Below are 20,440 nucleotides of genomic sequence, written 5' to 3' on the forward strand. Positions count from 1 at the left end.
CCTCTCTTATGAAGGTGTTTCCACCAGCTTCCACTGTCCCCTTCAGTAAGAGCATTACGTCATATCAATTCCAGTTTTACAACTCCCAACTATATTTTGCTTTCGAGAGATCTCTTATAGATCTGAGGTTTCAAGCAACATTTAGTTGGCTTGTTTTCACCTGACAAAGATCAGTGACTCGGTTGATGGCCAAGGTAGTTAGATTAGGGTATAAACTTGACCAGTAACCAAAGAGTATCATTCCTACCGAGAGGCTCATCGAATTTCATGCAACCACAACTTAGTATTCAAGCTATACAAGTGACCCAATTCCCTCAGATGAAAACAAACCGACTTATGCTTAAGGTCAAACTCCAAGAAACCATCTCTCTTGGTGGAAATTTTCGTCCATTTGCAATGCATTTCCCATAGCTTTATGGCGGAAAAAGAAATTACAAAGGCTCTAAATTTTTTTCCATGGCACGATTAGCACTCTGTTCTAATGTTCATCTCTTGTTAAAGCTAAACATTGAAAGAGAGAGAGAGAGAGAGAGAGAGAGAGAGAGAGAGAGAGAGAGAGAGAGAGAGAGAGAGAGAGAGATGGCAATTTTACGCCCAGTTGAAGTGAACAGAGTATGGTAATATAAGGATCAGGCTAGCCTCGGACCCCTACACCTGGTTGGGGCTAAAATTGGACTGTGTTTACATTTTCTTTTCCTTTTCGGATGCCTGTGTGCTGTCAATATTTACATCCCAGTTGCTTGGTGAGTTTGTTTACCCGCTCGGTTATGGATTGCTCTACACTCCCATAAAGTATGATGGTCTTTGGCCAAATCGGCTGCGTCGATTGGTGGGCAGTGACACACATTGAACTGGGTATATAAACACACACACATACACACACAGCATTGTTGGACATAGTTAAAAGCACACACTGCTAATACATACAATCAAACAACAGAACGCAAAAGGATATACATATCGTTATCACTAACACCAAAACCAACACGCATACAAGCAACCAAATACCCTACATGTCAAAACATGAACACGTAACACATATTATTCAATGACTTAACGTTAAAGCCCGTAAATTATAAGCCACTGGTTACCTTTGCTTGTTTTCTCAACTGGAATCTCATCATCCAACATCCACATCACATGCTTAAGTACTCTTAATATATATATATTTATTTTCAGCTTTCAGTTGCGGACTGTGAAAAAACAGTGTATAATTATTATTATTATTATTATTATCATTGTAGTTATTATTATTACTGCTGACCAACTCATGCTGCCCTAATTGTTAGGTGCGTTTTATTGCATGGTTTCATGTTTAATTGTGGCAGGCACTTCCACTTCTCAGGATTAACCGATTCCGACCAAACTTGGACACAATTGCCAGCCCATGACCTTGTTGTATCCACATGGTTTTGGTTGCCTGGCAACAACTCGTTGCCTAGCAACGATCGAAAAACAGCTTTTCTTTTTTTTTTTACTTTTCACGATTTGAGCTGTAGAAGCATTATTACTGGGTGCAGAAAGCTCTGACTTCCTTACGCGTAATCTTGGTCATTCTCTATCAGAAGTGGGCCATCTATTTTCCTCTCTCCTCTAGTTTTCAAGTGGCAACCCTGCGAAGATTGGCCTCAGTGTTCCTAGCAACCTGTACCGGTTTTCGAAAATCCCCCCCCCCCCTGGTTCCTCAGTGGGTCGATTAAATTGAACAAAACTTTGCATGCTTATTGACAATGACAATTTCTACAACTTTCTATTGTATAGGTATGTGCTACTACACTGGCCAGGTCAGGGGTCAAGGATCACCAAATGAGAAAACGATGAAAAAAAAAAAAAAAAGTAAAATCACGACTATGCTCGCGTGAAATTCCATGGTCCTAAGATTATTAAGCCAGGGCCATGATTCCTGGGTGAAATGTTGCTCTGGAATACCTCCATACAAAAAATGACATTTTGTGTCGAAACTCACTTCCAGTCGCTGGCAGCGCCACCTCGAAGTTGAACCTCTGGTGGGCCATTCCGCGAATTTCTAGTTCTCTAGCTCCACAGTGGGTGGAGGAAATCAAATAAAACTTCGCATGCTTATAGGCGTTAATGAGAACTACAAGAGTGCTTCGTGCATGCATGACCTAGATTCGCCAGGTCGGGGGTCAAAGGTCATTCATGTGCAGAGAGTATGAAAAACGTTGAAATTGGGACCTTAATCTCGCGAAATGCTAAGGCTCCGAAGATTATTAAGCCATGGCCATGATTCTTGGGTGGAATGTTGCACTGGAGAACCTCCATATAGACATTATTTTTAGTGTCAAAACTCACTTCCAGTCGCTGATAAAGCTTGGTCCGCTCTGAGCTTGCCATCGTCGCCTACCAGCTTGCTATTATTATTATTATTATTATTATTATTATTATTATTTATTATTACCAACAAACGCAACTGACATACATAAGCAAACACACATCATTAATAAACGCAAACATGTTCAAAGACATCACAAACACACAAAGAAACATATTACAATCGAACACATTATAAGCAACACATAATTAAGAAGCAAGCAAATACAAACATACATACTTGAAAAAGCTCATCACGCAAGGAAAGCACAGACATACAGACATTCAGATTGATACATACATACATATATACACAGCCAAATGCGGACAGAAAATCATGAAAAATATACGGATGTACAGAATCGGACATATAAAGACAGACCATAAATAGAAGAAAGAAAGACGGATCGACAGAAACAGAAAACAAAATATAACAATGACATTATAAACGCCTCAAAATACAATGGCCAAATCATACGCTAATCCACTTACAAGCCGCACGACCAACCACCATCACAGTTGCATGACACTGGACAAAGATCCACAAAAATACAAACACAAACAAAACCTCAATCCACGCACAGGCCACACCAACACACACGCCTACACCATCACAACCGTAACGAAGCCAGTTGCTATCCGCTCAGCAGGGTCGTAAAAGCTGAGAGAGGAACAAACAGTGATGTATGTGGTCCATCTACTGGGTACCTGGGTCATTGGTATGGATGGGTGTTGGGGTGGTGGGGTGGGGAAATGTGTCAATAACATTCATATGCGTACTCACATGTATATTACACACACACACACACACACACACACACACACACACACACACACACACTGACACACACACACACACACACACACACACATACACACAAGCAAGACATAGATATAAACATACATATACCGGAAAAAAAAAATTTCTGTGTACCTACATACATATGTAACATAGGATAAAGTAGTGAGCTCCAGGTGTCAATAACATCCATAAGCGAGTGCGCATACAAACTTTACACATACCGTGTTCATATATATATATATATATATATATATATATATATATATATATATATATATATATATATATATATATATAACAGTCACAGAAGGAGAAACGTGAAATAGCCGAAACTTAAGCGCAAGATGAGACGAGCGAAATCCTCAAGCTCAGATTATGGTGTCAGGGTTGGAGAGAGAGAGAGAGAGAGAGAGAGAGAGAGAGAGAGACGAAACAAGGTCAACTCACAACGCACGATGAGTCTAGCGGAGTCCTCGAGCACTGAATGAGGAATCTCTGGGTTGGATGCACTACAGCGGATAACCTTGCCGTTGTCCTGGGGCGTGGGAACCAGCACCACCGAGCCCGTCGTCACGTTGCCGTCGTTTAGCACCTGTGGAGGGACAGCACCACACCCGGGGAATCATGGAGGCTCCCAGTGAGGAAACGAAAATATACAAAAAAATAAGAATAAGATAAACACAATAGTAAGAACAAGTAACCAATAAACGAATAGGAACGTAATAAAATAAATATCTAAAGAATGAGAATACGATAAAAATAAAGATAAGACGAATAAGTAACCAATAAACAAATAGGGATGTAATAAAATAAATACCCGGTAAGTAATCCGGGTAGTGTACATAAAATAAAGCACAATGAGGCATAATCAAATAAAGAATAACAAAGTCAATGTAGAATAAGGAATTCCTACAACACTGCAATTAAATACGTAAGAAGGGGAAGAAATACAGTAAAGAGAAAAATATAACTATAAAATAAACAGAAGCTCACAGCACAAACAATTAAATAACCACGAGAGGGGACAAATAATCCCACATCTAAGGCAAAAAATAATGGAAAATAACAACTCTATAAAATTATGTAAGTATGGAAGGAGACAAAAGCTGAAATTCGTCTAGCAACTGCTGGAGGGAAAGCCACACCCAGGTCAAAGTCAGGAAAGCCTAGTGTTCAAAAAGATATACATGAATGAAGAATAGATAGATAGATAGATAGACAGGTAGGTATAGATATATATGATGATAACTCAGGTTTAATTTAAAGTAATAATGAAGTGAACGAGAATGAAACTACAGGAAAGGCTTCAGGAAGGATCAGGGAGAAAAGTACACAGATTAATAAATAACCAAAACGATTTAAAAAACTGAAACATAGTACAATTTAGAATAATATAAATGAGGAGTTTAGTACTTGCAGGAGAGGGAGAGAATCAGGGAAGCTTCGTAGCGGGTCGGTAAATACACAGGGGAAAAATATACTAGATCACAAAAGAAGTTAATATAAATAAGCAAAAAAAATGAACAAAAAATGACTATCGTTCATCACCTGCGGGTGGGGGAGCGACACGTCCAGGGCAACGGGTCAGATATTCCCTCCATGCTTGAAAAATAAAAGCAAGTAGAAAAAGATAAGTTGTGTAAAGGATACACAAGGCGAAAAAGAAAAATATTACAGAAAAAATAAAATACGAAGGAAAATGAGGAAAGGAGTTAGGGATTCTGTAGGAAACTTGTTAAAAAAATGCGTATAATAAAGTATAAAAGAAAATGACCAAGTTAAAAGGGGGTATGAAGGAAAACGAAACTGAACATCGTCCAGTGCAAGGGGGAGGGCTAGCCACATAGCCGGGAGAGGGGTTAGAGAAATAGACTGCACAATATATAAGTATATAAATAATCTAAACTACAGAACAAAAATAGAGAACACATGAAATAATGTATAATATAAATAAAAAATAGTACTATTGGCAATTCGCGCGTGCGCGCAATTGTGTGTGTGTATGTGAGAGAGAGAGAGAGAGAGAGAGAGGGAGAGGGAGAGGGAGAGAGAGAGAGAGAGAGAGAGAGAGAGAGAGAGAGAGATAAAGCTGTGATGTAATATATATATATATATATATATATATATATATATATATATATATATATATATTTGTGTGTGTGTGTGTGTGTGTGTGTGTGTGTGTAAAACTAAGGATAGCAAAACAGAAGATTTAAAGCTTGAAAAGGAAACTGAGACGTGATATATATATATATATATATATATGTATATATATATATATATATATATATATATATGTGTGTGTGTGTGTGTGTGTGTAAAACTAAGGATAGCAAAACAGAAGATTTAAAGCTTGAAAAGGAAACTGTGAGACGTGAGTGACGCGCATGAAGACTGCAAGCTGGGAAAAGAACATGTATGACAACTGACTAAACATATGTAGAATGAATTCTTTTATGGGAAAGCGTATAATTAAAAGAATGGAAGGCATACACAGAGAAAGATTAATATGAAAACTGTATAAGAGTTGGGCATAACGCGTAAAGAAAGAGAAAACCTTGAAAGGGTATGAGAGCTGAATGAAAGTTGGGAACAGAATAAGTGCGACCAAGGAAACGGGAAAGTGTGTGCAGTGGAACAGGAAAGACAGGAAGTAATAGCTCTCATTATCATAACGTCTTGTTCATTATGATTTACCGACGGCTGAACGATTTTACCCGGATTAAGCTTAACCCCATGAACTTGAAAAGTGCCTTCTAAGTTGTGTAAATTCGCTTGGCGGTGGCAATGATAATATAACAAAAGAATTTATCGTACTGAAGGAGGTATGTGGAGGGGAGAAATGGAGAGGATGAAGGAGAAAAGCTAAGAGTATGTAAATGAAATACTGAGTAGAGCAGCTGTAAATGAGGAGGTAAATGAATAACACAGTGGAAGGGATGTAGGCCGACTGTGAAGAGGTTGTAAGTGATGAGCTGAGAGACTATAGCCTATGTGGCAGAGAATATGGAAGGGCAAATTAAGTGAGCTTGAAAGGTTTTAGTCGGAAATGTACAAAGACAGTAGGTGAAAACTATATTTTAAGGGACAAAGGAGGTTACGGAAAGAATGAAGTGAAAAATACAGTGGAGGGGATGTCCTCTAGGAGACAGTGTGTAGAAGATTTAAGTGAGGCATTAGCTAGAGTATATGTAGGGGAAGATGTGGACAGGATGGAAATGAACGATATAATGGAAAGGAGGCAGAAATAATATAATCTGAGAAGGATAAAAGCCAGTACTAAGATATCACATTAAGGAAGGTAAACTTGATATATGGATATATCATATACTGCACTAAACTGTGCAATAAATTACCAAACTACAAAATACAGAGCAAAATTCTATAGTCTATTTGATTGACCTGTGCAGCTGAGATATATGCGGCAAGTAGGGTGTGTCTGATACGCGGCTGCTGATTGGCCGCCGATGATGTCACTGAAGCAAATGTATGTATTGTTGTGCAACATCAGGACGTGGGTGTACACCCTGGGTGCATATTATAGCGCAACATGCGGACGTAGGTGTACACCGTACGTGGATGTAGTGCAACATACGGACGTGGATGTACACCGTGGGTGGATAAATTATATCAAACATCACTCATCGTTTTATGAAACTTTATAATCAACTTTAGTTTTCTTTGATAACAGTAACCTTTTAAAGCTAATTTTGACCTCTTCAGCTTCGGAAATTATTCCATATTTAACCCGGCAACTTGTGTTGACGACAGTTTAAAAATTTAAATATGTAAAAATAAGAAGAGGTGTAACTTTAAATCGTCAGCGGCCAATCAGCAGCCGCGTTTCAAACACACCCTACTCGGCCCATGCATCTCAGTTGCACAGGTCAATCAAATAGACTATAATACCATAATATCCCCAACATTCACAAGAACTTGCTAATCAACATAAAACGCAGAAAACAGATACACAACCACAGGGTTGTTGAAGTGTCACTTTCGGGAGTATCCAGATACGATACCTGAAATGGACCCTACAGTGTGTCAGCAGGACACCCCAGGAATGCCAGACTAGTAAATAATCATACAATATTGCAATACAGTATTGTTATTTAGATGTTAAGAACTTACTCCAAGTTGTTCGGTGGAGGGATGAGTGAATTCGCACATCTTATCAGTAGCAAGCACATTATGTTTTGTATATTTCAAATCCAGCCCTTTTTAATTTTCTCCAAAGGTTTCATGTGTGAGGCAGGAGTAGAAGAATGGTAGGGTAGGTGGAGAGAAGACGACGAAACCTGTATAATGCTGATATGTCTATCAATCCATCCATACATCATCCAGACCTTTCTTGTCGTAATAGTGGGGAAAAGGTCCGAAGCAAAGCTGCTCATTCTAGACATTTAAAAGATGTGACTAGTTGACTAAACAAAAAATATATTTCACTTCAGGGCTTCGAATTCCTATACTAACGTGGAGGCTATAACAGGAATTCAAACTATGAACCACTAAAGGGGCACTCAGAGAGCACATACCTCCGCCATTGCCATTAAAAGGGATCCAGGTATGAGGATATATTGTGTGGAATACATAGGATCTGGATCCGCCCTCAAATTTAATAACTGTTCCTTGACTCATGAGCCACTTTCCCACAAAATATTATTGAAATTCATTGAGAAATTTTGGAGATACTGTGCGGGATATATAGGACCCGGATCCAGATCCGGATCCGCCCCCAAATTTAATTTATTCTTTCTTGCCCTATGGCCCATCCTTGCACAAAATTTCATTGAAATTCATTGAGGTAGGATTCGGATCGGTAACCGGATCCGTCCCAAAATTTAATAAATTTTTCCTTGCCCCATGGCAGACTCTTCCACAAAATTTCATTGACATTCATTTGAGAACATTTGGAGATGCTGTGCGGGATACATAGGATCCGGATCCGCCTCCAAATTTAATCAGTTCTTTCCTTGTCCATGGCCCATCTTTCCAACAAATTTCATTCAATTTCATTTAGAACTTTTGGAGATATTGGTGGGATACTACGGATTCAGATCCGGATCCTCCCCAAACTTTAATAACTTCTTCCTTGGCCCATGGCCCACCCTTCCACAAAATATTATCAAAATCCGTTCATAACTTTTTCAGTAAGGTAACTAACAGACAAACAAAATTATCTGTTGCTTTTTGTGTTCTCGATCAACCCCAGTCTGTCTGGCCCATCAAACGCAGGCAAGCAACCACCCTGCAGGGTCATCCCATGTAGTGAATCCATGATCCCTTACTGCTGAGAGCTCCTCATCACAGCGAGGAAGGGGGGAAAAGTGTGGAGGTTTGACTCCTGGATGGACGCCGCAATTGTGTTTCTCCACCTAGTTTATAGGGGCACCATAGCAGGCACCACTTCACCGCCACAATCTGGCTATAAGGTTACCACCCAGCGTTGCAAGTGGTTTCCTGGGTTATGGGAAACCAGGCTTGTCACTCAGTTTAGAGCCACCTGATGTGGAAAAAATAATAAAAGTGACAGGATGGAAATAGAAAGTAGGAAGAGAAGAGGACAGACCCCGAGACAGAAATAAAATAGGGAAGGAAGAAGTAGGCAGCACCACATCAAGTGAGATATGTTTTTTGTGCAAACTGGTTAGGATCCTTTTTACAAATATTTCTCCTTATGTCCAACGTTAAGCCGCACTAACACTTGGGTAATGACTGAGTGTATATTTATATATTTCGAGGGAAACATTCTAACACCTTAACCCTTTGAATTCAGTGACATTCTTCAGCTTGTTCTTTCTACTACCAGGCGATATGCAATTCAGAGGAAATGTTGGTAGTAAAATAGTAATTGGAGGCTATATCTCACTTCTCTAGTCAGTAGTGCCTCTATTAAGATGAAGGGAATCGTCTGATGGCAGAAATGATAAGAAATCTAAGTTATCGGGGTGAAGGTTAAAGGGGTCTTGCTGGACAATCTTGAGATGTGGGCAATCACATCGACTTCTTAGTGGGGTATGGCAGCTTCAAATCCCCTGAGATAATCGCTTTTACATCCCTCCGGCTCCCAGAATAGCGAGTCAGTATTCTCTACGTAGACCACGGTAATTTGATGGAATTTACAAACGCAATAGCAATTTAACGTTCTTTACGTGCACTGGCAATTACAATTTTTTGCACAAACACTAGCAGATTAAAGCCCTTCCCAACGGGCAAACCACCGTGGCCCCTGTTCTCTTTGGCTAAGGTAGAGGTGATCTACTGCCTGTCATCTTATCTTCTGCGATTCATTTGGAATATTAAATCCTAATACTCCCATTTTTTTAATCTATAGCTGTATTTTATTTATACCTTTTGCATTATGAACACAACCAGCATCAATAGCATACAAGGGAATATAAACGTGCCTGCAACAAGAGTATACAAGGTAATATTAATGTGCCATATCCAAAGTAAATAGCCAAGGAAAAGATATTAGCAAAGTCTCCTAAGCTGAGGATCCTACAAGAGAAGAGACAACCGAGGTACTGACGGTATGCGTGACGTGGGTGATGTTGCGAGGACCAAGCCACCAGGTGATGCGAGCTGGGGGACGCGACCCGACCACACGACACACCAGCTCCACAGATGTGCCTGTTGACACCGGACCAACGCCACCCACGATCTCCACAGACAGAGGCCGTACTGTTTGGGACAGAAGAAAATGTCTGAGATTAAAACTTTCAGTGATGCATTTTTCTTTTTTCTTGTACTTGCATTCCTCAACGGGGACACAACTTAGATCTTTCTTGCAGTTGTTCCAAACAGTTGTTTGGCCGCACGGTTTTTCCTGATCTTGGCTGCACATACATTACCTCTAGTACACTTACACCCACACACGAACATGCGATCGTATAGGTGTTAGCATCACCTAATTCCACAGACAGTGAGACAGTGCTTTATTATCATACCATAAACAACTTCTGTCGGCCATATCTGTCTGTCAGGATGGCATGTTTTATATATACTGGAGAGAGAGAGAGAGAGAGAGAGAGAGAGAGAAAGAGAGCGCACCTCTGTGGTACAGTGGTAGAGTGTGCATTTCACACGTTGGTGGACGCGGGTTCGCCTCCAGCCAGAGTTGTAAAAACTTTGGGAAGCGTTCACCATGCCACTGATCGCTATGACGGACATAAGGGGTGCTGTGGTTGAACCATTGTCGCATACTAGTAGGCTTGCACCCAGTCGGCTTAAAGTGGGCCGATTACACTTGGTTCACAGACTACATACACATTCAAAGCCACTCCAACATTACAGTTACACTCACAAGCACTTCTCACCCTACATAAAGTCTCTGCCAGACAGCCTAAGCCACTTGGTAGAGTTACACAGGCTGTATCGTCCCTCCTTCGGTAGGGAGGCCGGTCCTGCAGTAGACCTCAACGGATGATATATATATATATATATATATATATATATATATATATATATATATATATATATATATCACCATCAGCCATCCGAGTGTCCACTGCAGGACCGGCCTATTGCGACCGAAGTTGGGACGATACTGCCTACGTATCTCTACCAAGTGGTTTAAGCTGTCTAGTAGAGATGGTAGGTAGGGTGAGAAGTGCTTGTAAGATTGACTGTAGCGTTGGAGTGGCTTTGGATGTGTGTGTAGTCTGTGAACCAAGTGTAATCAGCCCGCGCAAGCCGACTGGGTGCAAGCATACTTTATAATGCGTGACACTGGTTCAACCACCGCACCCCTTATGTCCACCAAAGCAGTACGGGGCCGGAAGAACGCTCCAAAAGTTTACTACCCTGGTGGGGCGCGAACCCTCGTTCTCCCATGTACGAAAACGCACACTAACATATATAATTGTAAAAGCTGCGATGTTTGTTTGTATGGTTGTAAATCTGTTTGTTTGTCCTTCAATCACGCCCAAACCAAGGGCCAGAGATCCCCCGATCCATATATATTCTGAATCAGGGTGACCTAAGGATGGTTTTTGGTGCGTCAAAATACAGATCTGGATAATCTGAGGTCAAAGGTAGCGTGTTAGCCTATTTGGCCCGGGCAACGCCGGGTACCCCTGCAGCCCAATTTTTGGCATGGAGACTCACATGACCTCCAGTTCGGACATAGGCTATGTGAGGTTGACCTCCGAAGTCATTTGAGGTCACCAGTTGGAGATCATTTGAGGTCACCGGTAATAGTAAACAGGTGCGTACAAATACTGTGGGTTAGTCTGTGAAAGCTGAAATAGGAAGTTCCTGGACTTCTTATAATCCCTCTTCAAAAGCATAAGAGGTACATGGTCTTACTGGAGTAGAAAAAAGACTGAACTAGAACAAATAGGATTAGAGTGATCGCCTTTTTTAGCCCACCAACGCCGCATATCCCTGCTTGTGTGTGTATATATATATATATATATATATATATATATATATATATATATATATATATATATATACATATATGCAAAAATAGATTAATGAAAAACAAATATTATATCTGTAATTAAACAGAATAAATGAGAATCGTTTCGAATGTATGCCAAACTGTATTAAAAAAAATCTTTGACTAAAACACACACACACGCGCGCTTGTGCAAAAATCTAAAAACACAGCGAATTCACAAAAATAAGGCTTTTCCGGGAGAAACTCAGTAAAGAGAGGGGAAAAAAATAAACTAATTCCTTTGTCTCCATTCCACTCATAATTTTTCCTTGACGAATATCTCGGATAAGCACCGCTAACTAGAAATTTCCTTATTAAAACTATGAAAGAAGCACAATTTCTTACCGCCTTTGACCTGAGCTTTACATTTTTCAGTTTCTCTTTCCTCTAACCCTTGACAGTGGTTTTCTTCGGTTTGCCGTTTCTTCCCCATTTTGTTTTCTTTACACACACACACAGCAGATATATGCATGCCTTATACCGTAGTCATACTTGCCCCCTTCTCAGATCAAGTACCATTTTCACAGCATAAAACAACCTGAAAGCCCTTTAGGTATATACTCAGGATCTGGAGTGCTGGCAGTCAAATAGTATGTGGTAAGTTGCCACAAGTTTTCTACCATCCTAAAGACAGTGGCTGGTCTTCAGAAAACATTTAATACGAAATAGCTATTGAAAATACGGATGTATACAACTGTGAATTTTCAAGATTTGATTGATGAGTTAATGGACATAAGATCCACTGTTCCTGGGATCTGTAATGTTAGTTCTTACATTCTGTTTGCTCTGTTTTATTTATTTACTTATTTCTAGTGAAGTGAAATGAGGAAACAAGGAGGAGAAGAAGAAGAAGAAGAAGAAGATTGTGGTGATGATGATGATGATGATATATTTATGAAGAAGATAATTATAATAAAAGAACGCCAGTAGACTGTTGGCAGTGTGGCTACTATCAGTGAACCATAAAATAACTGCTACAAAGAAGCGAACACAAGCAAACTACAACTCCGGTGCCAGAATAGATACTGATAATCGTGAAATTAATTGAGGGACAGAATGAATATGTAGCTAGATATGTGCCGCGTGACCACCGTTATGACAAAGATGTAAGCACAGTGTTCTGACCATATTAAAGGAATGTATCAAAAAACGAATTGTAACACTGCGACGAGAGAGAGAGAGAGAGAGAGAGAGAGAGAGAGAGAGAGAGAGAGAGAGAGAGAGACGGACAGACAGACAGACACAGATGATGAGCAGACGCGCACCTCATCCCCCCTCCGACACACACACACACACACACACACACACACACACACACACACACACACACACACACACAAACGATGTTGTACTAGGGGCGAAAAAGGTCCAACAGAGGCAGAAACAAAGAGTTAAAAAGAGTTACGGCAATATAATACTGGATTGGTCCAGCACAACCTGCCACTAAGAGGATGTTCCCAAGAGAAGCCATGCTGTGTTTTCCAGACAGATCACAAGAAAAAGAGACTCCGAGTATATTTAGAGATGATAAACGACCGAATTATGTATTACTGAAGACAAGGGAATGATTATGTAGCTAGATGCTTATGCCCGGTAAATCGACAGAGGAGTGCATTTTTTGAGGTATTAAAGACAAAGATTCTTTTGCTACAGTAAGAAAGGGTAGACAAATCAGAGGTTAGCCGATCCTTTATCTCGACATATGGGTTTTGAAACAACAAGTACCGGACTGTATGGTGACACTGAGGGAGGCAGGTGAAAAGTGAAAGGTGGAATCTTCAGCACACAAGTAAACAGGACCAGGTATACAACTCAGATGATTACCGATGAATAATAGGAAGTGTTATTGACAGGACACGGCCCTACTAATTCTCAGTTAATAAAGAAGTTTAGAAAAGCAATGGTCGCCTACAACACCAGTAAATCAGAAGGCACATGGAGAGAACAAAATCCATTGCCAAGCCGAGAAATTATATATATATATATATATATATATATAAACTTGCAATGTTTAGCATACTTACAGAGGTTTTCGCAGAACCCAAAAAGAAGGAAGACCAGGAATCTGATGGGGAAAAGTTTGACTGAGGAAAGCCCACGACGGAATCCATACTGGCGATCAGAAAGAAGGTAACTTGAAGAAGAAGGAAACCTCAAAATATTCATGTTGAGCAAAAATTAAAAGCCATTGGACTTATAACAGATTAAGGCTGTAGGACGACAATTAAAACATTGGGAACGCTCATTATCTTTTGAGACAGGTTTGAGGAGAGCAAATTTCAAGCATGGAGAATGGGGTGAGTTAATATCCACTGACCTATTATATTCACTCTGCTGACTCTGCATCCTGGGAGTGCCTTTCATACTGACAGATCTAGGTATTTCTGTTTGTACTCAACAGTCTCTCTCTCTCTCTCTCTCTCTCTCTCTCTCTCTCTCTCTCTCTCTCTCTCACTGATGAAGGGACCAAACTCTCGTAATGGCCTGACAGTTCTCGGTCTAGTGTAGTCTTGATCTAGCCCTGGACCAAATCTCTCAAAGGCGTCTATCTGTCCAAGTGTCGAACTAAATCCTGGCGGAAATGTCAGGCTGCAGCGACAACCGGTGTGCCTGGATTACTCCGTGTTAATCTCTCCCGTCCATTACCCGACAGGAGCGACGTGCCCGGCCACTGTGTCCAGATAATGACTAACCACTCCAGCAAAACTGATTCTGCTGTCATCACCTCCAACATATACTCTTCGAATATATATATATATATATATATATATATATATATATATATATATATATATATATATATATATATATATATATATATGCAAATAAATCAATTAGTGCCGCGTGATTCAAAGATATGCTGATATCCACAAGGAAAAAAAGACACGAAATATCCCGTGTGCTCTCGTGTACTCATCTCTGAAGATGTGAATTCACGAAAGCTTTATATATATATATATATATATATATATATATATATATATATATATATATATATATATATATATATATATATATATATAAGAGTGCGCGTTTCGCACGCTGGTGGACGCGGGTTCGCCTCCCGCCAGAGTTGTAAAAACTTTGGGAAGCGTTCACCACTACTGACCGCTTTGGCGGACATAAGGGGTGCTGTGCTTGAACCAGTTTCGCATACTAGTATGCCTGCACCCAGTCGGCTTAAGGCGGGCCGATTACACTTGGTTCACAGACTACACAGACATCCAAAGCCACTCCAACATTACAATTATGAACACAAGCACTTCTCACTCTACATACAGTTCTACCAGACAGCCTAAGTCACTGGGCAGAGATACATTGGCTGTATCGTCCCTGCTTCGGTAGGGATAGGCCTATCCTGCAGAGGACCTCAACCGCTGCAGCTGCTGGTATATATATATATATATATATATATATATATATATATATATATATATATATATATATATATATATATATATTCGAGACGTTTCTGTTTTAAAATACGCCAGAAAAGTTTTATTCTTCTTTATATTGCTGCAGTCCATCAAATTCTTAGAACATATATTCAACAACAAACTTTCGGCAACAACTCTAAACTTAAGAAAAAATAATGAACTCAGTTTTATCCTTCTTCTGACCGACACAAAGTTTTTCATTCTTAAGTACTTTGTTCCCGAGTAGTTTTTCTTCCATGACCTAGGGCACTGCGAGACTGTGGTAGACTGCGTCCCCACGCTGCTGGAAGGCATAACACTGATCACCTCCAAGCTCTATTTGCAAGATGATTCTTCAAACTAAAAACTGAGCTTCTTTATGTAACCCAAACTCATCATCGACTAGATACAAGCTGTACCCGCTCTTACTACCATGCCCCATGTGTTGTGTTCCTCTGCCATTATCCCGTCTCCTCCTCGTCCCCTCTCATCAGCTCCAGTTTCACTGTTGTTTGCTCTACTCGCAACTGCACTTCCCTTCCAATTTCGAAGTAAATCGAGTGTTGTAATGATGTGGCAGGTACCTGTAGGAACGCCACTGCATTTCGTCTACAGTCAAAGTTTGTGACGTTTAGTGGAAATCAAACAGAGTTGAATCTCACACAAAGAGGTAATAAAAAAATTTACAGTATTGTCATTTTATCTTCCTTCAGGAAAACTCATCCGTCTATAATTCTAAATCCTCATCAAAAAAATAAGCCATGATCACCATAGCTCATTTTACAACTGTTTTTTCTCATGTCGACTAAAGATCTTAGGCACATGGACAATTAATAAATAAATAAATACATAGCACATTAAACAAAGCCAGAAGCAGGTATTTGCAGAGCATGAAATCCTCGCTAACCATTCTGAAATTTTACACAGAAGAAAAAATCGATTATCTCTTCTGTGTCATGACGCCGTTAGTATTTTATTCTCTCATGCTCAGTTCAGGAGGGGCATGTAATAGAAAAGGAGTAACTTATTGATATATCTAAGCCCTTCAGTTCCAAAACTGCTGACATTAACTGTCTCAAGAGTGAAAAAAAAAAGGGGGGGGGGGAAGAGGTCACAGTATTGAAGGGGGTTAATATAGTCAGTGTGGCTTAGCAATCAAAAGCAGTTGTTCCGGTCATATCGACGTGCTCCGGTTTCAAACTCCCTCTGCTCTTTCACTTCATTCCCCTATGCCCGGTTCTCCTAACATGTGGAGTGTCCCAGGTGCATGTACACTTGCATTCATTAATCCTTTAACATCTCGGATTTATAACCATTAACTCAATCAGTCCGAGGACGTCGTTTATAAGTTGTTGTTGTTGAAAGATAATTCCTTTTTAGCCTTGGAGAGACGTTTCGAAGAAGTGGGGCTTGATATATTCTTCATCAGCCCTCTCAGTGCGACACATCTTTACCTGGTGCATAATTCAACTGGAGGAAGCAAAGCAACTTATGGATTGCCAGCATTCTCACAGGAATCCAGAATGATCTTGCAAAAAGAGAAAAAATCTATCACGCAAAGACCTCAGCAAAAGTTGGTAAACTCTACGAATCCGTGTTGCCACGTTCACGTATTTGTATGTGGTGACCTCTGACGAGACAGAGAGAGAGAGAGAGAGAGAGAGAGAGAGAGAGAGAGAGAGAGACAGACAGACAGACAGACAGACAGACAGAGAGACAGAGAATATTTCTCCAAGAAACAAATATATATACCAAGTTGAAAATGAAACTGGGGCGTAATGGAAGAATGATAACCAATTTTTCAAGTGTTTGGAAGAAAGACGAAAGAAGAAAGAACAAAGGAACAGAGTGCAATGCAGTATGATCTTCACCACATAGGAGTAATCATAACTGAATTACGACGGCATCATGGTGAAGGGGTTTAAACGACATTTTAACCCTTCAAACCCGTTTTAATTTTATTGGTTATTTGAGTAAGCTTTCATTATGGTTTGCGACGATTTCAAGGCACCGTAAAGGTGTTATTGATCACAAATGTATAGTACACCTTCAGAAACATTATTGCGTCCCTTAATTCTTTGTCTGTAAATTGCCTTGTTTGTATTGTAGTTTGTCGACTGTAAGCCGATTTTAAAATAGGAAAAAAAAAAAATACTACGGCACCAAAAATGCCCATAGTTATTACAGTGAAATCTTGAACCGAGAACAGAGAACTCTCCATTTTATTCTGGTTTATGACTGACGATTTAGCTTTAAGAAACTCACTGCGTCAACTGGGCTTACACTCTGAAACATGGAAAAGGCACTGTGGTTAACGTTTTTGTCGTCTCAAGATCATCTGAAATGTTAACCAGCTGGTCTGCAGGCTAAAGGTGTCCTTGTGCAGTCTACCATCCTCCTTTCTGGGGATAGGGAACTAGCTGGGGGGCGTATGTATAACCTGGTAGCTGAACAGCCCAGTAATATCGGTGTCAGCACATGAAGGCGTCCATCACCAGCACCAGCAACTTTGGTTTATGTGGTACATAAAACCGTTGGGAAGTTAGTAAGAATGTGATGAAAGGACGTCATTGTAATGAGGAGATAACAGCTCCTGTGCGCCTAAGGAATCTGCTCTTATCACACCTCTCGAACTCCAGGGACACGATGCTTTATTTATTTATTTTTTATTTTCACTTTTTTTTTTTTTTTTTTTTTTTTTTTTTTTTTTTTTTTGAGGGAGGAATATACTGTACAGTCGTGGGCAATATTACGCGTCTACTTTACGTTCAGGGCATGTCCGTCACTTTCTTCCCTGGTAGTGACGGAACTTGGGAAAACTGTAAAGCCTCAAAGAAATCGCTGTTGAGCCTACGTCCAGAGTCGGACGTGTACAATAAAGTTTGGGAATACTAGCCAGAAGAGAAAAATCGAAGGTACAGATAATTATCAATAACAAGTGCACCTTTGTTCCCTACTGTACTTGAAGCATAAATAATATAACAGAGGCATATTTTCCACACGGTCAAACTACAATGCACACAAAAGGCTGAATAACAGCCGCGTAAAATGTTCCCTATTTACAAAACACATCCAACACAGCACGGACCACACAACAATACAACCTCTCTCTCTTTCTGTGTGTGTGTGTGTGTGTGTGTGTGTGTGTGTGTGTGTGTGTGTGTGTGTGTGTGTGTGTGTGTAACTGCAGCCTTTATTCATGTCATACATAGAAAATAACACAACCTGCAACGTAAATGACACAATTAACGAAATACCTTTGGCAGGCTTAGGGGTGAAAACAGCGAAACAGTGACGCCACATTCTGTACTTATTGCATTTCATAAATTAAAGACTAAATGCTATATCTGATCAAAATATCTCTGCTACGATTATTTGATTTTTTTTCCCCTTTGCCGTTTTCCAACACTTACATTCAAATTTGAGGAGACCATTCTCTGTGACGGATTTAAAAATGATTTCCATTGCATTCTTCTACATGAATGGTCTTCGCAGCATTATGTACAACTGTCAGGTGGCGTAAAAAATATAATTTAAATCATGTTATTAAACGATTTAAAAACTAAAGTTACTTGGGCCTCGCCGTGCTCAGTGTCACGATGTTCGTATACATGTTTACATTTCTCCCTCACTGTTTCCTACTCTTCGATCATTATCCAGCCACGAGAACATACGAATATATTATGTTAGAATTAGCACGCAATAAGACATCACTTTATTACATACTTCCTTGATTAGTGGATCAAAACTTTTAAGAGAACAGTAAAAACAACCTGAAGCTAAAAGATGCAGAGATTATAAAAAAATAAAAAGTCTAGCATCTTGTTAGTTAAAGTAACTACATTTGATTTTACGCACATATTTCCATCAGTTTCATGGTTTAGATTAGTCCCTTGCAAGGACACTGCACAGACTGTGAAAATGACAGGAATTAAAATCATTTTGCACTATTCTAAACTGATCGTGCATAATACAATACCACTAACACTATAAGAACAACGTGTTTGTTATTATCTGCCTAAGAATAATCATTATCATGACCGAATCTGTAGCAGAAAAGCTCCTATGCAGTTAACAGTATTACAATGAATATACCTATCCACATCCCTGCAAAACCACACTAAATGAGATGAGCTGCATTTAAACCTAAGCTGGTGCTCTCACCTTATTATACAACCAGTACACGTACTCATACAAAAATAGCTCAGCGAAAAAACAAAACTAGAAGAAACAGTTCGTCGTAGAAAATATCTTAGCTAAAACGGTAAAAAGTGAGTTGGGTAATGCTAGAGTGCAAATATGGCTCAGACATAACTTTGGCTGGCCGAAGAATGTTGTTCTCCAGAAATCTAGCAAGAGGTTACCTAGTCATCACTGTCAAAGTCTTACGGAAGTGCAGAGAATGGCGACAATGCCAGCAACCATATCGGTGAAAGTGTAGTGCATGGATCAGCATGAATTCGAGCTCCAGGCAACACCACGAGCAATAATGGCCAAGGCACTTCAGTCACATCCATCATCTGTGCCATTCACCGCCACTGTGCCACCCGATGTCTCACCCACCACCACTCTACTGCTCGCTCTCGTACACCACCACCACCCTACTGCTTGCTCTCGTACACCACCACCACTCTACTGCTCGCTCTCGTACACCACCACCACTCTACTGCTCGCTCTCGTACACCACCACCACCACCCTACTGCTTGCTCTCTTACACCACCACCACTCTACTGCTCGCTATCTTCACCACCACCATCCTACGAGTACTGCTCGCTCTCTTTCAAACCCACCAACCTACCACTCACTCTTGCAAAACCATCACCCTACTGCTCGCTCTCTTACACCACCACCACTCTACTTTTCGCTATCTTACACCACCACCACCCTTCGAGTACTGCTCGCTCTCTTTCAAAACCACAAGCCTACCACTCACTCTTGCAAAACCACCACCCTACCGCTCGCTCTCCAACACCACCACCACCCTACCGCTCGCTCTTTCGCACAATTACCACCCTACCGCTCGCTCTCTAACACCACCACCTCCACCACCACCACCCTACTGCTTGTTGTCTAACACCACCACCACCATCCTACCACTCGCTCTCTAACATCACCACCACCGTCACCATCCTACCGCTCGCTCTCTTGCACCACCACCACCACCCAACCGCTCGCTCTCTTACGCCACCACGACCCTACCTCCTTAACACCGTCACCACCGTAGGCTACTACTACCTTTATCACACCACCACCATTACCGCAACATTTGCTTTCTGACGCTACTTTTTCACTACTACTTTATTACTTGCTCTTATACCAGCGGCAGCACCACTGAGATCGCATATTCACACCACCGCCACCACCACCGTACCACTTTCTCACACCATCACCACCACCGCTCCCACCGCGCCACTCTCACACCACCACCGCTCCCACCGCGCCAC

The 20,440-nt window shown here is 40.6% G+C and overlaps 1 protein-coding gene across 1 annotated transcript in view; it reads right to left on the reverse strand.

Annotated features, from left to right (window-relative positions):
• LOC145419116 (adhesion molecule nephrin-like) overlaps nt 1-20,440 on the reverse strand; it is a 322,976-nt gene that overhangs the window by 33,524 nt on the left and 269,012 nt on the right. Inside the window, exons 6-7 of the mRNA XM_080287362.1 lie at nt 9,666-9,817; nt 3,581-3,725 (exon numbers count right to left, since the gene is read on the reverse strand). Of these exons, the coding sequence (XP_080143488.1) occupies nt 3,581-3,725; nt 9,666-9,817 (297 nt within the window). The remainder of the gene's footprint in view (nt 1-3,580; nt 3,726-9,665; nt 9,818-20,440) is intronic.

The sequence above is a fragment of the Coenobita brevimanus genome, chromosome 14 (genome assembly GCF_032717465.1).
Source record: "Coenobita brevimanus isolate Jiangsu-jjx chromosome 14, ASM3271746v2, whole genome shotgun sequence".
Lineage (NCBI taxonomy): Eukaryota > Metazoa > Arthropoda > Malacostraca > Decapoda > Coenobitidae > Coenobita > Coenobita brevimanus.